General features: G+C 34.1%; 1 protein-coding gene across 2 annotated transcripts in view; it reads right to left on the bottom strand.

The window, feature by feature from the left end:
- Positions 1-19,997, bottom strand: part of LOC117987998 (extracellular serine/threonine protein CG31145) — a 111,856-nt gene that overhangs the window by 18,454 nt on the left and 73,405 nt on the right. For both annotated transcript variants that reach the window (XM_034975093.2, XM_034975092.2), the window contains exons 5-6: positions 13,074-13,198; positions 11,394-11,472 (exon numbers count right to left, since the gene is read on the bottom strand). In XM_034975093.2, coding sequence (XP_034830984.1) covers positions 11,394-11,472; positions 13,074-13,198 — 204 coding nt within the window. The remainder of the gene's footprint in view (positions 1-11,393; positions 11,473-13,073; positions 13,199-19,997) is intronic.

Here is a 19,997-nt window from a genome sequence, read left to right on the forward strand (position 1 = left end):
AATCCATGCGGATGAAGTCGCGGGCGTCATCTACTCAGAAATATATTCGTATTACACTAACGATTGCTTTTCTGCATATCGGGCATAACATTTTATCCAATGATAAAGCACATTTAGTACACGTTATAGCATGACCACATGGTCTATAACACATGCCTACTTCTTCTACAAGACAAATTTTACAGCAAAGTTTAAATGTTTCTTCAGCATTTTCTACACATAATATGTTTCTGCCTGCAAATTTAGAACTTATTGTATTGTTATTTACAAATTGTTCAGAGTCTTTTGATGTACCACAAACATCTTTGGCAATAGTTTGTATGTATGTTTCACCCATCACAAGTAAAACATAGGGGCAGGACGGAAACCAACGAGCGTGCTCCGACCATGGAAGATCTTCGATGTCCCAATCTTTGAGTCCACCATCACAAAAGTAACAAATCACTCGATCACTTTTTCCTGTATAAAAAAAACCAGCGTCTGCCATTTCTTGAGGTTTTTGATTTAAACCTTGAGGCCAGGCATCAAAACTTCGCAATCTTGCGATTTTAGTTGCATAACTAGGATATTTGGGATATAGAAACTCCATTTCGATCTACGAACAATGGATTTCGATGTTAATAAAATATATTATAACAGATTTTTAGTAAGGTTTGCAAGCTTATTACACATTATTATTTATTGAAAATTAATTCTTTAATAACGATTTTACACACATTTACTGCTATTTAAGTATATTTCGATTTTTAACATTTTTAACATTTTATATCTACCTATAAAAAAAACATATTTAAGGTGATGGTGGATAACTTAAAATAAAACAAAAAATATCTTTTAGCATTGTTTTATTACAAACCTTAATGAAAATGTAGATACAAGTTTTGGCTTAATCTATTTACTAGATTTTCTTAACTGCTAGTATATATAATATGATAATTTTTAAAGTTGAATGAGTTTCTTTGTAAGAGTTCCTTACATTCATTTTAGCCATTTTTTTGATTTAATCATTCTTTAGTTTTAATAATTTATCAAAGCTACTAAACCGAACAGAGTGTTTTTGGTCATAATATTATTCATTTCTAATAAGGGGTCCATTTTTCCCAATCAATTTTTTTCTTTATTTTTTTAATGTGTTTATCACCACTACCCTTTGGAGTCTTTAAAGTTCCTTCGTTAGATGTAAAATTCCCTTCGAGCGATTTCATCTGCAGTTGATGAATAAAATCAGACCTTTTAGAATTTCCGATGTAAGTCAAAGGTATTTTAATTGCATGTAATGTCTTAGCAAACTTTTCCCAACCTATTGGATCACTTTTTTTTAGAGGTCTCAATGTATCATTAATTAGATCAACAATATTACTGCCGGAATTTTTTCATTGTTTATTAACACTGTACCATCAGCATGATCCCAATAAATTGCATTTTTACTCAAAGAAATCGAGTTTAATAACAACTCACCTTTTTTCAAATATGATTTTGGTATCAGACTTAAAATTTGAGTTGTTGTGTAACGTGGTTGATTATTTTCTTTTTCTGTTACATCATCTGTCGGTGTTTTGAATGACATTAAGTTTTCATTTTCTGTGTCTTTATTTTTGTAACTCTTATTTTCATTAATACTGTCAGTAATAATTGGTAACAAGATAGGTTGACGTTCTTCCTCGGTGAAATGTAGATATCTTTGTAGAATTTGTAAATATAAAATACATTTTTTACGATCTTCAATATTACTATTTAAAATCTTTTGCATTTCTACATCTAATCGGGACATGGGATTTTCAACATTGGTTTGCTGTTTGAGTCTTTCTATAAAACTAGGCTCAACAAGCAACATTTTTTTGGCATTTTCCATATTAAACTAATCCACTCAAAATAAACTCCAAAATGAAAGGTAAAAATGCTCCTACTTTTTGTATCAATATATTTTTCTTTAGTTTTTTTTTCCCTTGTGATACAAAGTGCGAAGTATACTTTTAAATTTTTTTAACTTTTTCTTTTGTACATTCACAAATGCAATTTATCTCTTCTTCTCCACACGATTTTAATAATGCTTTTTGACATTTAGGTTTAAGTATATGCAATGCGAGTAACAACTTTTTATGTGTCTTCAGACTTCAGTGCATTATTTGTAAATAATAGGAATTTGACGATTCTTTAAACTTTTACTATTCTTTGTTGAAATATTATATTCTACACAAAATTCATCACAGGTAAATATTTTTGATTTAATTGGACACATCATTTGCATCTTGTTTAAGATCAATCATTAAATATCCATGTGCTTCTTTTGTTGCATCCTTATAGCCATCCTCAATGAATTTTAAATTATCTGGTGACACTTGTCTTGATAAGTATCGTATTTGGTTTTATGATATCACGAGGATTTTTAAAATAAATAATGTAGCTTTAATTCAAAGATATAATATCTATTTAATCTTTTCCATGATGAAAAAAAATTTCAGTAAAACAAAATGACTTCCTTTAGTGAATTTGTTTTTGAGTTTAATTATTTTTTAAATAAGTTTTCAACTTTTATTTCATTCATTGAATTTTATGGAACGTGAAAACAAAGTTTTATCTCTAAATATTTTTTTGTGTTTAATTATTTTTTTAAATAAGTTTTCGACTTTTATTTTAATCATTGAATTGAATTAAATTTTATTTTATTGAAATAATCCTTGCGATGTTCGTTCTAACAATATAATGTGTTTGGAGAAATTTAAATTTATATGATTTAAACTTTGTTTTCACGTTCCATAAAATTCTATGAAGAAATAAAAGTTCTGTAAAACAAGTTAAAATTTAATTCAATTCAATGATTAAAATAAAAGTCGAAAACTTATTTAAAAAAATAATTAAACACAAAAAAATATTTAGAGATAAAACTTTGTTTTCACGTTCCATAAAATTCAATGAATGAAATAAAAGTTGAAAACTTATTTAAAAAATAATTAAACTCAAAAACAAATTCACTAAAGGAAGTCATTTTGTTTTACTGAAATTTTTTTTTCATCATGGAAAAGATTAAATAGATATTATATCTTTGAATTAAAGCTACATTATTTATTTTAAAAATCCTCGTGATATCATAAAACCAAATACGATACTTATCAAGACAAGTGTCACCAGATAATTTAAAATTCATTGAGGATGGCTATAAGGATGCAACAAAAGAAGCACATGGATATTTAATGATTGATCTTAAACAAGATGCAAATGATGTGTCCAATTAAATCAAAAATATTTACCTGTGATGAATTTTGTGTAGAATATAATATTTCAACAAAGAATAGTAAAAGTTTAAAGAATCGTCAAATTCCTATTATTTACAAATAATGCACTGAAGTCTGAAGACACATAAAAAGTTGTTACTCGCATTGCATATACTTAAACCTAAATGTCAAAAAGCATTATTAAAATCGTGTGGAGAAGAAGAGATAAATTGCATTTGTGAATGTACAAAAGAAAAAGTTAAAAAAATTTAAAAGTATACTTCGCACTTTGTATCACAAGGGAAAAAAAAACTAAAGAAAAATATATTGATACAAAAAGTAGGAGCATTTTTACCTTTCATTTTGGAGTTTATTTTGAGTGGATTAGTTTAATATGGAAAATGCCAAAAAAATGTTGCTTGTTGAGCCTAGTTTTATAGAAAGACTCAAACAGCAAACCAATGTTGAAAATCCCATGTCCCGATTAGATGTAGAAATGCAAAAGATTTTAAATAGTAATATTGAAGATCGTAAAAAATGTATTTTATATTTACAAATTCTACAAAGATATCTACATTTCACCGAGGAAGAACGTCAACCTATCTTGTTACCAATTATTACTGACAGTATTAATGAAAATAAGAGTTACAAAAATAAAGACACAGAAAATGAAAACTTAATGTCATTCAAAACACCGACAGATGATGTAACAGAAAAAGAAAATAATCAACCACGTTACACAACAACTCAAATTTTAAGTCTGATACCAAAATCATATTTGAAAAAAGGTGAGTTGTTATTAAACTCGATTTCTTTGAGTAAAAATGCAATTTATTGGGATCATGCTGATGGTACAGTGTTAATAAACAATGAAAAAATTCCCGGCAGTAATATTGTTGATCTAATTAATGATACATTGAGACCTCTAAAAAAAAGTGATCCAATAGGTTGGGAAAAGTTTGCTAAGACATTACATGCAATTAAAATACCTTTGACTTACATCGGAAATTCTAAAAGGTCTGATTTTATTCATCAACTGCAGATGAAATCGCTCGAAGGGAATTTTACATCTAACGAAGGAACTTTAAAGACTCCAAAGGGTAGTGGTGATAAACACATTAAAAAAATAAAGAAAAAAATTGATTGGGAAAAATGGACCCCTTATTAGAAATGAATAATATTATGACCAAAAACACTCTGTTCGGTTTAGTAGCTTTGATAAATTATTAAAACTAAAGAATGATTAAATCAAAAAAATGGCTAAAATGAATGTAAGGAACTCTTACAAAGAAACTCATTCAACTTTAAAAATTATCATATTATATATACTAGCAGTTAAGAAAATCTAGTAAATAGATTAAGCCAAAACTTGTATCTACATTTTCATTAAGGTTTGTAATAAAACAATGCTAAAAGATATTTTTTGTTTTATTTTAAGTTATCCACCATCACCTTAAATATGTTTTTTTTATAGGTAGATATAAAATGTTAAAAATGTTAAAAATCGAAATATACTTAAATAGCAGTAAATGTGTGTAAAATCGTTATTAAAGAATTAATTTTCAATAAATAATAATGTGTAATAAGCTTGCAAACCTTACTAAAAATCTGTTATAATATATTTTATTAACATCGAAATCCATTGTTCGTAGATCGAAATGGAGTTTCTATATCCCAAATATCCTAGTTATGCAACTAAAATCGCAAGATTGCGAAGTTTTGATGCCTGGCCTCAAGGTTTAAATCAAAAACCTCAAGAAATGGCAGACGCTGGTTTTTTTTATACAGGAAAAAGTGATCGAGTGATTTGTTACTTTTGTGATGGTGGACTCAAAGATTGGGACATCGAAGATCTTCCATGGTCGGAGCACGCTCGTTGGTTTCCGTCCTGCCCCTATGTTTTACTTGTGATGGGTGAAACATACATACAAACTATTGCCAAAGATGTTTGTGGTACATCAAAAGACTCTGAACAATTTGTAAATAACAATACAATAAGTTCTAAATTTGCAGGCAGAAACATATTATGTGTAGAAAATGCTGAAGAAACATTTAAACTTTGCTGTAAAATTTGTCTTGTAGAAGAAGTAGGCATGTGTTATAGACCATGTGGTCATGCTATAACGTGTACTAAATGTGCTTTATCATTGGATAAAATGTTATGCCCGATATGCAGAAAAGCAATCGTTAGTGTAATACGAATATATTTCTGAGTAGATGACGCCCGCGACTTCATCCGCATGGATTTAGGTTTTTAAAATACCATGAGAACTCGTTGATTTTCCGAGATAAAAAGTAGCGTCCTATCCCAGGATGTAAGCTAAGTCTGTACGAAATGTCATCAAAATAATATGTTTTTTTTTTTTTTTTTTTATTTATTTATTTATTCAACTCTTTAAATCTAGCATTACAGGAAATGGTCCTAATGCACTAGATTAAGCCTTAAATATTATCTAAATCTAATTAATATATTAAACTAAAAATTAAAAAAAACTTATATTAAACCCCCACTATCGTAGCAGATAGTCCCCAATGCAACTCTTGTGAATTCACTCAGAGCACAACAAAACAGGTCAGTTTTCCCCGCTATGACGTTAAGGGTGCGAAGCGCGCGCGTCAGCGGCGCCTTGCTGAGCAGGCTGGTGCGCCCCACCGGTACCCACAGCAGCGGCGGCCTGCGTCTCCGACCCACGTATCCATCCGGGACTAGAAACCTGACTTGCCCTAAAACATCCGGGCTATGCAGCGCCCCTCTTATTACTTTAAAAATATATGTAACAAGTGCTAGTTCCCGCCTAACTCTCAGCTCATTGTACCCGACCATACCTAAAACAAATAACGTAGGATACATTAAGGGGTAGAACGGGTATACCCCATACAGCTTCAGGTAGAGGAACCTAGCAAATTTGTTTTGCACCCGCTCCAACATGAGTCTATATTTAGTCTCATGCGGAGACCAAATGACTGCGTTCCCTTCCAACTGACTCCTAACTAACGCATTATACAGTGCGACCACAGCGTTCATGTTGGTAAAGCCACCGACGGTACGAAGTAAGAAACCTAAATTTCTATAAGCTTTCTTGCAGCATTTCACAATATGCGTACGAAACGTAAGCTCCTTATTCAAATTAACCCCTAAGTCCCTAACTTCGGATACTCGAAGCATTGGCACCCCGTCAACCTTATACTCGTAATGGACAGGGGAGTGCGCCTTAGAAAAGGTGATCACTGCACATTTTGAGTGATTAAAGTCCAAAATGTTGTCCTTGCTCCATTTGACTACTCTGTCTATATCCTGTTGCAGCCTCACACAGTCACTCGTGTCGCGTATATCCAGAGATAGCTTGAGATCGTCCGCGAACAACAAACACTTAGCGTCCTTGACGACTTGTGGCAGGTCGTTAATCATCAAAATAAATTGCAGGGGTCCTAGGTTACTGCCCTGACTCACCCCAGACCTTGTGTAGTACGATTCTGATCTATAACCCCCATATTCCACATATTGCATCCTGTCACCCATGTAACTCGCAAAAAATTTAAGTAAATGCGGAGTGAAACCAATCGCCGCCAACTTTCTTAGCAGAACGTCATTTTCCACCAAATCGAAGGCTTTCCGGAAATCAAAGTATGCGGCATCTGCCTGTTAAGCTGTGGGAAGTAGATGGATGAGGAAGGCACAGGAACGTGTATGTTGGCGCGCTCTTGGGAAGGCCTATGTCCAGCTGTGAACGCTAAATAGGTTGATTGGTACTGGTTACTTACAATACAAGTTCAGATTGTTTAGATTTATTCAATAAAAATATTGTACCGAATGATTTGTTTTTGTGGTAGATATTGAAGAATAATAAACAGTAGTTATGACATATAAGAAGTTTCCTTTGAAATCCCCATGCATGCATACAATAGACCGGTGATTAGTAGGTCATTAGCAATTCAAAGTCGCTCAGCGTGAAGGTAGCGGGAAGTGGGTGGATGAGGAAGGCAGAGGATCGTGTGTGGTGGTGTACTCTTGGGAAGGCCCATGTCCAGTCAGGTTGATTGGTGCTGGTTACTTACTATAAAAGTTCAAAGTTTTTCAATACAAGGAGGATTAAAAATGATTATACAGCAGTTTGCGGCGAATATTGTATAATGTATTTGTATTTCATGTTTACGGGCTACTATACAAGTTCAGATTTTTTAGATTTATTCAATAAAAATACACTAGAGAATGATATGTTTTTGTTAGAATTATTTAAATCAATATTTGGAGGCCAATAAACAGTACTTATGAGAGATAAGACTTTCCTTTGTAATCCCCATGAAATGAAGCAGTGAGCATGCGAACAATAGAGGGTGATTAGTAGGTCATTAGCAAGTAGATAACGAACTAGGGATTAATTTTGACGAAAAGCTAACTTTTAAACGGTTAGAGATACGAACACGGGAGTGAGCGCAAACGATTCAGCGCACCCCAAAACCTTTTTTTTTTTTTTTTTTTTTTTTTTTTTTTTTTTTTTTTTTTTTTTTTTTTTTTTAGATTACGAAGTTGACCGACCGGCGGAGGGGGCCGAGGTTGGGAGGGGGCCCAGGAGGTGGGCCAGAACCGGCGAATCCCCTACTACTCATTCACTCGATGAAATCTGAGGAGCTATGGATGAAGCCATAATATAATTAGCGCAAGTTTAGTATGTAAACCCATCACTAAGGAGTCAAATGGAGGTTGGAAGAAAGAAATACCAAAAAAATATAAAAATATCTTATAGTCACACAGGAGAACAGTTTAACGCGGGGGAAGTCACAAGCAACGACAGGTCAAGAATAATAATCATTTGCCTCCATTAAGTGTCGGTGTCTTTTTCTTCTAAGCTTAAATTCATATATCCAAAGTGAGTATTTTCCAATTTAACAATTAAATTCACGTAATAGTGAAAAGTAACTACAGGTGAACTTAAAACTAAAGTTTCAAGAGTTAAATGTTGAAGCTTTGTGTCGTCTAATAATAATCAGAAGTGGGATTAGTCACAAATGAAATAAGTTACTAACACCCATATAAGTCCCGCAAATTGCCGCCCGTTGCCGCCATTTTAGTGACGTTAGCACTAGACTGAAGTTTCGAGCTGATGGTATATTTTTATTTCGGCTGACGTCAAAATGACGTCATTTCGATGGTAATGAGACATGGTCCCCCCCTCTCCTCGCCGCTGCATACCCCGATTGCAATCTCAACCTGTCGTGGACTATACTTATTATTTTGTATTAATCAAATATCTTAATAAGCGATTATATTTTGTTGTATTAATAAGCGTTGAAAGGTCCTGACATCCGATCCTTACCATTTGGGAAGGTCACGTAATCTTCAGAGTATTCTTAAATATCGTCCTTTCAATCAACATCAAACCGAAAATTAAATGTGAAAAGCCAGAGGATCTTTTTATTGGTACTTTAACAAGCTTTTACATAATTTTATTACACGTCAGTTTGTCTCTAGGTAATAATGGAGCTATTATGGCTGCACGTATAGGTACAGTACAACAGCTTTCCAATCCTTACAATGTTTTGTTGTATTATTACTCTCATTACATAGTACTAGGTACTACTATAGGCCCCGGCTTCGCTATTATTTGAACTTTTGAAAATCAGTGAGAATTTGCAAAAATCCTGAAACACGTACTATTTTTGACCAAAAATCCCAATTTTCATAGATACAACTTGAAAACCTACGAACAAACGAACTTTTACCCCCTATATAACTCCCTTAGGGAAGGGAATTCCAAAAATCATTCCTGCGTAGTTTCCAACTATCAAAATTTCAAGTTTTTACCCCCAGCGGGCATTTAGCATAGATAGATCAGTCAGTCAGCAGATGCCTTTTTATATGTACCTATAGAAAATTTTAAGAACAATAATGATTGAAAATGTCTGTAGGCAAATCTTTTTACCCGACTGCGGCGAAGCCCAAAGGAGGGTTATTGATTTGGTTTAGAGATAAAAAAAAAATTTATCATGCATAATTAGTATTCTTTACATTCGATCTGATCAGCTGGATGTAGAGCTGCCTACATCCAGCAAACATTAATTATTTTCGTTTAGATAATTTTACGCATTTTAATTCGCTGTCGGCAAACTCGCGGATCACAGCCGATAACTATTAAACCGTGATGAATATTCATTAAGATTCAAGACCTTGACTGATCAATAAGGTACAAGTATAACGGTCATATCGAGTTCAAGCTCATTTATTTTGCTGCGGCGATTCCAACAACGTTGCCATTATAAATACATTTTGAGTATTGCAAAAAATCGTTTTTGGGTTCTCTTATCAATATAAAAATTGGTCTTGTCGTTCAATATTCTGTAACACAATATCACGGTATTTTTATACAGTACTTAACCATTAGTGACCAAATGAGCAGACTGGCCACGTGATGTTAAAGGGAGGGTATCCTTAATGCGCTCCATACTAACGAAGTTATTACCCACTTGAATATTAACCAATCAAAATCAATGTAATTTCGTAGACACACTCTAGAAACTGTGTAGATCTATATTATCTGTGTACACGGACTCAAAGATTTGTTATCTTGTATAAGAGTGTAGCCAGAACGCTAGTAAAAACTTAGCGTTATTGTTATACTACATAAATACAATCCAACACCAATAACCATTTGCCCCATTTTGTAGTTTTCGTGATTTAGTATTTTTCAAACCCACAATGTATAGCGTGCAAAATTCAGGTCAATGCCCCGCCTATGACGCGGCATTGACTCCGAGTGGCCCACTTACGCAACGTTTGTTGACCTCTAGCATCAGTCAGATGTTTTATTTGCAATATATCGTGAACTTTTACAAAATATAGGATTTTTCATTCAATTTGTTTAACCGCCCATCGAATAACCCCAAATCTCAGTTCCAAAAGAAATCGTAGAAGTTGGCTCTATTTACATATGCAATGTAGAAGTCGCGCGAAGTTACCGCAAGATAACTAAATGGATGAAATTCAGAAATATTTTAAAAACTTCTTCTAAGACACTACTAGCATTATTTCGGAGTTTTTGAATCATTTGATGAATGAAAAAGGATTTAAGCTCTATTTATTATTTCTATTTATCCCACGTTTCGATACGATTAAAGTTTCCCTAAGAAGTACCCAAGTCACTTCACACTAACTTGTAGCTCCAGTTCCAACAATATTACGACAACAATGCTTCAGTGCGGAACTTTGAAAAAACTCCCCACTTACTTCAATAACTCTCTAAGTTCAGTGCCACCCAAGCCTCTAAGTCTAAGCCGATCATGCGAAAGAACCTTCTCGAAGTTTAGTGAATGGAACCAACGCAGACTCGGAACAAGGTGACAGAAGTTCCACAAGTTGTTCAGAAAGGAGCACTCGAAACTTGTGAAACTTGTGGCACACACAATGTGCCTGCCTGCCTGGGCGTGCCGCACAAGTTGGATAAAATCAAAACAAATAAATCGGTTAACGTTAACCTACATTGAGCAATGTAATAACTATTTATCATCCATTGTCCAGTTTAAAAAAACCCGGCCAAGTGCGAGTCTGGCTCGTGCACTGAGGATTCCGTACTACAGTCGTATTTTTTCGACCTTTTGCACGATAAATCAAAAACTAAGATGCATAAAAATAAATAAAAATCTATTTTAGAATGTACAGGTGAAGACCTTTCATATGATACCCCATTTGATATAGTTATCTCAATTTGAAATTACTAATTATTAGTTCATGACCACAATTTAATTTTTTTTGTGTGATCTAACCCTAAATTCACGGTTTTCAGATATTTTCCCAAATGTCAGCTATAAGATGTACATACCTGCCAAATTTCATGATTCTAGGTCAACGGGAAGTACCCTGTAGGTTTCTTGACAGACAAACGGACAGACAGACAGACAACAAAGTGATCCTATAAGGGTTCCGTTTTTCCTTTTGAGGAACGGAACCCTAAAAAGGAATAATAATGCGCGTAAACCTTTTCAATCATTAAGTTATAGTTTACTAGGTATGCCTGCGACTTCGTCCGCATGGAATAAGTTTTTTAATTACGTGAAAATTCTTCGATTTTCGATATTTTAAAATAGGTCCGACCCGGTATGCAGGCTATGTCTGTACCAAAGGTCAAAATCGGTAAGCGGATGGGCCTTGTGAATTAAATTAGGTTCAGTATGAATTAAATGACTTACCTCATTGGTTTAAACAGGGCTTGAACACCGTTGGGGTAGTCGATAATAAGCTTCAGTTGAGTACCTCCTTCTTTCTGTTCTGTTTAAAAAACAAATACTTATTATTAATATTTGTATTGGAAAAGCAATAAGTAGGTACCTGAAATAATTGTCTGTCGCAAGTCGCAACCACAATAAATAAAATCAATAGATTTTTTTCACTGTAAAAAAATGATTAGGTACGTGTTTTTCGTGTTACGTGTACCTACTGCCTTGTTGTTTTTATGTCTACCCTAACTAATCAATAATTATTATTTTCTATAGTTTTATACCAGAGAAATTGGCAAGCTTCACACACCTCATATATTGTGAGGAATAACTCTCAGGTATGCACGTTTCCTCACGATGTTTCCCTTCACAGCTTAAAACGTACATATTATATCACGGGTTCACTTATAACATACGACTTACACCACAGGAAAATTCTAGTAGGTCTATTAAAACCATGCAATCGATAAATAGCAATTAATTATAAAGCCCGACCTTCACAACAAATGAATTTACAAATAAGGCTATACTCGAAAGTTGTCTAAGAGCACTAAATAGGCCTGTTTTATTAAAGCACAATTAGCCGCTCGGTCAGCTAAAAATAGGGCTGACTATGATAGAGGTTTTAACAATGAAATCCATTTAAGTGGTTTAAATATTAAATTCCAATTGAAAGTAAAGGGCGAGATTGGTGTGCCACTATTGTCCCGGGTAACCCTACTGATTGCAGACCCAACTTCATTTAATATACATTCGCTGCCTGCTTGAGCTTTTGTGTACACTATACACGCAGGTGGACGGTGTATTGTGCTTGATGAAATCTGAAATACGCCTTTTGTGAGGGAAATTACGTTTAATGTGTATGATTGTTGAAAGTATTGTTGGATATCGCAATTCGCATATCAACGGCGCCGGTGTTAAAATATTTGCAGAGATTTGTAAATATTTTAAAAGCTTATTTTTACTAGCTTTATACGGCGTTATCGTCAGTTTTACAAAAACGATTTTAATTTAACTTAGCAATATCTAAGGTCATCTTGCCAGTCCGTCTCTTTGGGTACAGTACATAATTATAGTTGTGTAATACGAGTACACTGTACCATGTACAGTTAAATAAATCTGACACATTTATAGTTATTCTTAAGTAGAGTTTTGAGAAGAATAATATTTTTTTGTTTGCACGTAAGTACAACATAAGTGTACCAGAAACCTCAAAAAAATCGGTGTACATACATATAAAAAAAACGGGCCGCATTGAGAACCACTTCCTTTTTGGAAGTCGGTTAAAAAGAGAGGCATAAAAGGTCATTGTTTTATTGACGAAAGTGGGTGGGAATTTGGCATTCAGATCAATTATTACCATTGTAAAGACATAATTTTAACATTGACAAGCTAAATCGTTTTACTTGGTGATTGTACCTAGACGTTTTGCAATTTTGCATAAACATTTACAACTTATAAAATTGTATATTCGTAAATAATGAGGTATATAATGAGGTGATTATTCATATTCTTAAGGTAATATTAAATGAACAGAGTTAAAAATAGTGCTATCGTTTCTACAGGAAACATTGCGAAGAGTAAAGCACTACTCTTAGACCTTTCAGTTTATAAAGAGACGAATTAACACTAATATTAATTTCCCATACGTACCCGCGTGTAATATAGTCGCAGTGGCCATGTCATGCAAAATAGCTCCGACTAGAGGTTCCTCGTCTTCATACAGCTCATGTTGAGCTATTTTCAGCTGGAACTTTTCTAGATTCGATGCATTTACACTGAAAGAAAAGAACAATTTATGATACACAGTTTTAATAACAAACTTATCCAACGGGTTGGTAAGATTTATTGTAAAATTTTGTAAAGGAGCTTTCAGGAAAAGTGCCGCCTATTTTGCTAGCAATCTAATGAAAAATATAATTTACCTAGATATAAAGTTACAAGATATACCTTACACAGACAGTAGACATACCTACTTCATCATAGATTGATTGCAATATGTCCATATTATAAATACGAAAGTGTGTTTGTTTGCTAGTTTGTTTGGTTTCGTGATTGAAAGATTTAAACAATATTGGTTTGTCTTTCAATCACGTAAAAACGGAAAAACAGATCAACGTGATTTTTTGCATGGGTATAGTTAAAAACCTAGAGAGTGACATAGGCTAGTTTACATCCCGGAAAATCCAGGAGTTTCCACGGAATTTTAAAAATCTAAATCCACACGGACGAGTCACGGGCATCAGCTATTCAAATATACTTACCTAAGTAGAATGAAAATAGCAAAAAGGGAGAAAAAAACCGGTGTGCGAGTCAGGCTCGCGCAACGAGGGTTCCGTACTACAGTCGTATTTATTCGACATTTTGCACGATAATTCAAAACTATGATGCATAAAATTAAATAAAATCTGTTTTAGAATGCACAGGTGAAGACCTTTCATATGATAGGTGGGGGGGTACCTATCATATGAAAGGTCTTCACCTTCACTTGATATACATACACTTATCTTACTTCGAAAATTGAAAATACTAATTATTATTATTTAATGACCACAATTTAAATTTTTTTGTAACCACAATTTCACGGTTTTCAGATTTTTTCTCGAATGACTGCTATAAGACCTACCTACCTGCCAAATTTCATGATTCTAGGTCAACGGGAAGTACCCTGTAAGTTTCTTGACAGACAGACAACAAAGTGATCCTATAAGGGTTCCGTTTTTCCTTTTGATGTACGGAGCCCTAAAAACCAAGAAATTATAAAACAAATTAAGTAAAGATAAAAATGAAGCTAAGAGTTCAACAGGGCAGTGGAATATCTATAAGCTACTTTAAATTTCCCGCACATATTCTTAAACCTGATCGTTAATGTCGAGATTTACATGGAAGATTTTCCGGAGGCGTGTTGGTTTTGGCTGCGTGGAACACATAAGTGGACGTGATTCGGTTGCTAGAGCCCGGTGAGACTCCAGGCGACGCGACGCAGGACAGGACTGAATACTAAGGAGTCTCTACGTGTAGCGTCTCGATTTGTGGCATGCCCCGATAACCTGCATTTAGAAATCAAGCCGTCTGCTATTAAATTTATTGACTCTCTTTCGGTGCAAATTCTGTTCGTGTCGAATGTTCAAAACGCTCGATTCGATTTAGTACAAACGAACGTTTAGAATTCTGAATTGCTAACTTGATAGATTGTACAGCGACTTTTGCTCGATCCGGGTAATAGTTTACATTTTTTGGGCGCGATTTAGTGCTTGAATCTCGTATTGCGATGGGGATTAAGGACTGCCTATATCGCGAGTCACACAAATTGTTGTCTGAATACGAATACACGTGCATTTGTTGTTTCGATAGAACTAAAAATTGATAAAATTGCAATTGAAAGCAATAAAAGCTATCCTATTTAAATTATAGTTTCCGATTATAGTTAAGACCACGACTGGACCAAAGGTTGTACCTACACCACACGCAGTGAAAGTCGACAAAGTAATAAAAGATAAAAGTAATAAGTACTTACTATTGCCGTATAAAACACTAGGTCTAGAATGTTATGATTTTTTTAAATCTCTTTATACAACTTAGACCGCAGTATCAAAGGATTTAAAAAAAAATCATTTGGAAAAATGTAAACGTCTAAATCCAAGCAGACTTGACTAAACTAGTTTTATCTAATAATGTTAATGACGTAACTAACTCTGATAAGAGTTAAGACGGACGGGAATTAATTATATAACTGGTTTGATTCAATAATAACAACAACAATTTTATCCTAAAATTATCAAACACTAGTGACCCGCCCGGCTTCGCGTTGCTTATTACATTTTCATAGGGATCTCTATTTTTTGAAAATAAAAATAGAGATCCCTAGCAGAGCAGTCACTCAGGAATAATGTAGATTTCTACTGGTGAATATTTTTCAAAATCGATTAAGTTCCAGAGTAGTAGTAGTACTTCTTACAAACAAACTTACTTTACCTCTTTATAATCTATACTACCTAATATTATAATTGTGAAAGTGTGTCTGTCTGTCTGCTAGCTTTTCACGGCCCATCTGTTAAACTGATTTTAACGAAAATTGGTACAGAGATACCTTGCATCCCGGGGAATTACATATTATAGGCTACTTTTTATGCCGGGAAAAAATTCCCACGGGATTTTTAAAAACCTAAATCCACGCGGACGTAGTCGCGGGCATCATCTAGTATTAGTATAGATTAAAAACGCTAGTTTTAGTCACTTAAGTTAGATAAAATATTTACTAAGAGCAATATAAATTTTGATTTTATTAATAAGTGCTAATTAAGTCAATCTAAGTTTTAAGATAAGATGAGTTAGAACTGTCATATACATATTATTGTATATTAAAAAGTTTCATCATCATCATCATCATCATCATCAATCATGAACCCATTGCTGCTCACTACAGCTGAGCGCGGGTCTCCTCGGAAAATGAGAAGGGTTTGGCCATGGCCAAGGGGTGGACCACGCTGCACTGGCCATGTGCAGTTTTTATAAGCTTATATTAGTAAGAATAGCAAGGATAAAAAGTACCTAGTACAGAGTACTGCAAGATTAGGTGTATCCAATTGTGTGTCAAAATCCTTGCCTAATTTGCAGTAAAGGATAGGGACCTTTGAAAATGTGCTCTGCATTCTATTTCAAATCTCCTTAGAAAGAGGCCAGATAATATGGCTAAAATTTATTCATGTATCAAAAGCAACCCTTTTTGTATGATACATGAATTTAGCTATTACACCCCGTCATATCTAGAGCAAAGTTTGAGGAAGGCTTCATACATTCATTCCATTTAGTTTTATTGTCAAAGGCCCGCGCCTATCTCGACACGGCCCGTAACAGGATTTTAAATAAGATGCCTGGCAAAGCTGGTGAAATTCCCTTTGCAAGATAAAAAAGGTCGCCCTGTCCGCTACGTTATAGAATCAGTTCATCGTAAGAGATATTATGATCTTTTTTATAGAAATATCGAAAACTTATCCCTATATCTTCTTTGACCTGCAACGTGTTTTTTTTGCATTGGCAAAACCCAGCAGAGGTAATGTGGAATTCCCTAACGATTCTCCTTAATAAGATATATAGATATACCTAATTGATTATACTTAAAAGTTTTATTGATAAATGTTTTTGATCGTAGCATTTTATGCTGACCATGATAATCTAATTAGAGACTAAACCCCCCTATACGTCCCCGTTAGGTTATCTTGTCGCACAGATGATTGGGAAGGTAAGGGACAAGATGGCACACTTATAAACTTTAGGAATATTATGACAAGATTTACTTCAAGACTTATAGTAAATGAAAATACATTTACTATAAAGGCAATAAAAGAGAATACGAAAAGACAATGTGGCTAATTCCGTTGTACACAAACTCTAAACTAAACTAAAATGACACGTCTAAATCTATTGATATCCCTTTCTTAATGGTGCTTGCGGAAAAGGACAGCATTAGATTTAGACCCGTTAATTTAGTTTAGTTTAGCGATTGTGTACAAGAGAATCGGCAGAATTGGGGCCGATTCTCTGGTACACAATCTCTAAACTAAACTAAATTAACAGGAATAAATCTAGTACTATCCTTTTTCGCAAGCAACATTATGATAATATAGGTACTATACCTACATAGATATAGTTATAGTTATCTAGATAAGCTAGGCCAGAGTAAAAAAGGAAATGGTCAAGTGCCGCCAATATTTAAATAATCCAAAACACCAAAAAATTCTAGGTACCTATGCCATTTCATCCCACATATATTGGTGTATTGTTAATTTGATAAAATAACAGGGTTTATTAATTATTATGACAGTTCATAAACCCCTTAAGGGAACGTCGATGATGTCCAAGCCTCGAAACAAATCTTAATTAACACCAATTTTGTTCCTCACTTGGTAATTATTATTTTTTCACGTTAAGAGTTAGCTTTTCGGAAAATTTCGAGTAGGTGGCCGTAGGTTATTGTGAAGGAGCAATTTTTATATGAGACTTTCACTGAAAAGAATAACAGCGAACAAGCATGTGATGTTTTTCATTCCATTTTCCGTGGTCCTATGAGATTTGGTCTAATATTTACTTGGGTGAAATTACGTCAACCACTGGAGCGACCAACCTGTTTGGTTTTGATGCATACTTCAGCGCTCAGCGACGGTTATTCGTGGATGAAAAGCTGCAGCTTTTAGCAAGTACGAACATAATCTCATATTCTTACAATAATGAATACGGTAGGATATTCCATTTTTAGTTTCGCATACTCGCTAGGTATCTTATTAGGGCTTTACTCTATTGGGTAAAAAAAAATTGAAATAAATTTCAGAATAAATTTTAAAATAACATCATAATAAGTTACAGGTAGTTCCCGATTGAGATTATCAAAAATTGTATTAATATTTTACCAATCAAATCAAAAACTTTACGTAAGTACATAAATAAGTAAAAAATATATTTAAGAATATAAAATATGGTGCAAAATATATTTGAATATGAATAAATTATCATCATTCCGAATCATCTAGCTCTAGTCTATTCAATTCGCCACTATCGAACTATCGACCATGGTTTAATGGAACACTGAATTTTTGAAATATCTCTCAATGCTAACTTTTCGGAATTATGAGCGTTTTAATTAGTTAAATATCACTTGCTTTAACGATGAAGGAAAACATGCATGTGTGTGAAGTCTGCCAATCCGCACTTTGCCGGCGTGGTGGACATTTCTCATTCTAAGAGGAGACCCGTGCTCAATAGTGAGGTGTTGATGATGATGATGATTGTAATGGGAATTACGCATTTCAACAGTTTAAAAGTTTTATCGAACAGGACAGTAGTCCCAAACTGCAATATTCATTTTATCAAAAAGTTTAATTACAGCAATAACGAAGTAACTAACAGTTTAATTCGGCGACTTGCCGCGCTCCATAAATTCTACTTGTGGATGTCAGCTGTCGGCAACTTTCCGAAATTTTCCTTGTAATGTCCTTTTGGAGTCGTTTTACGCGGAACAATTTTAATTAATATTTCTTAGCGGTTCTAATGTCAGCTTCTGTGTATTTTGAATTTTGGAATATTCCACTCAATGGCCCATCTCATGGAACAAGACGATAAGTTTCCGTTGAAACATTTACTTCAGTATAATAATATGTATAATAATCTCTAGTGATATAAAATCATATGATATAATTGGTTAAAAAGAACATGACTCCAAAAAGTTAGAAGTTCGAACTCAGCACTCCACAAATGGGAGGTTGTAATCTTTAACCACTATGGTCAAAGAAAAGAAAACATCGTAGGAAGCAAGCCTGAGACTTCTCCATAGTGTTTTCAATGGTGTGTGATATCTTCTAATCTGCATTTCGCTAGCGTGGTGGACTATGACCATCCTAAAGAGGAGACACACGCTCACTAGTGTTTCCCGGCGCACGAGTCATAATAATATATGAAAAAGAAATACCTACTTTGCATTATTTTAATTTTTACATATTTAACCAATTAGTCCCGTCGTGATCACGACCTGTGCAATTGGTTTGAAATATCGACAAATAAAAACATCAAATTAATCGTGGTATGTAACCGTTTTATAAAATATCAGCTTCGATTTTATAACAGCCACAATCTTAACTCCTAAGTCTAAATCTAAATATATAAAAGGAAAAGGTGACTGACTGACTGACTGATCTATCAACGCACAGCTCAAACTACTGGACGGATCGGGCTGAAATTTGGCATGCAGATAGCTATTATGACGTAGGCATCCGCTAAGAAAGGATTTTTGAAAATTCAACCCCTAAGGGGGTGAAATAGGGGTTTGAAATTTGTGTAGTCCACGCGGACGAAGACGCGAGCATAAGCTAGTATATTATATACATAAAAGGAAAAGGTGACTGACTGATCTATCAACGCACAGCTCAAACTACTGGACGGATCGGGCTGAGGCATGCAGATAGCTTTTATGACGTAGACATTCGCTAAGAAAGGATTTTTGAAAATTCAACTCCTAAGGGGTTAAAATAGAGATTTGAGATTTGTGTAGTCCATGCGGACGAAGTCACGCGCATAAGCTAGTCATAAGATAAAACTTAACTCGGCCCAAATTGTGCTAAGATAAGAGACAAACAACAGGCATGATAAATAACAAACTACTTAATAATTGCTAAACACAAGAAGTATGCTCTTTCAAATACTTGAGTAGACTTCAGCAGCTTTAAGCCAATTAGTTTAGGTACCTACTGAAAAATCCCTTTCAAATATTCTCTTCAGTATTTTCAATTCAAATATTATTATTATTTCGTGTAATCAGTTTTATTGTTAAAATAGCTTATGCCCGCTACTTCGTCCGCGTGGACTACATTTTGAAACCTCTATTTTACCCCCCTTAGAGATTGAATCCTTTCTTTCAAAAATCCTGTCTTAACGGATAGGTCATAATATAGCTATCTGCATGCCAAAGCCAGATCTGTCCAGTATGCGCAGTCGATATGCAGATAGATCGGTCAGTCAGTCAATTTTCCTGTTATATATTTAGATAATGTTTTAGCATTCAATATGCTTCAGGTATAGGTAGTTTAA

Source organism: Maniola hyperantus, chromosome 13 (genome assembly GCF_902806685.2).
Source record: "Maniola hyperantus chromosome 13, iAphHyp1.2, whole genome shotgun sequence".
Taxonomy (NCBI): domain Eukaryota; kingdom Metazoa; phylum Arthropoda; class Insecta; order Lepidoptera; family Nymphalidae; genus Maniola; species Maniola hyperantus.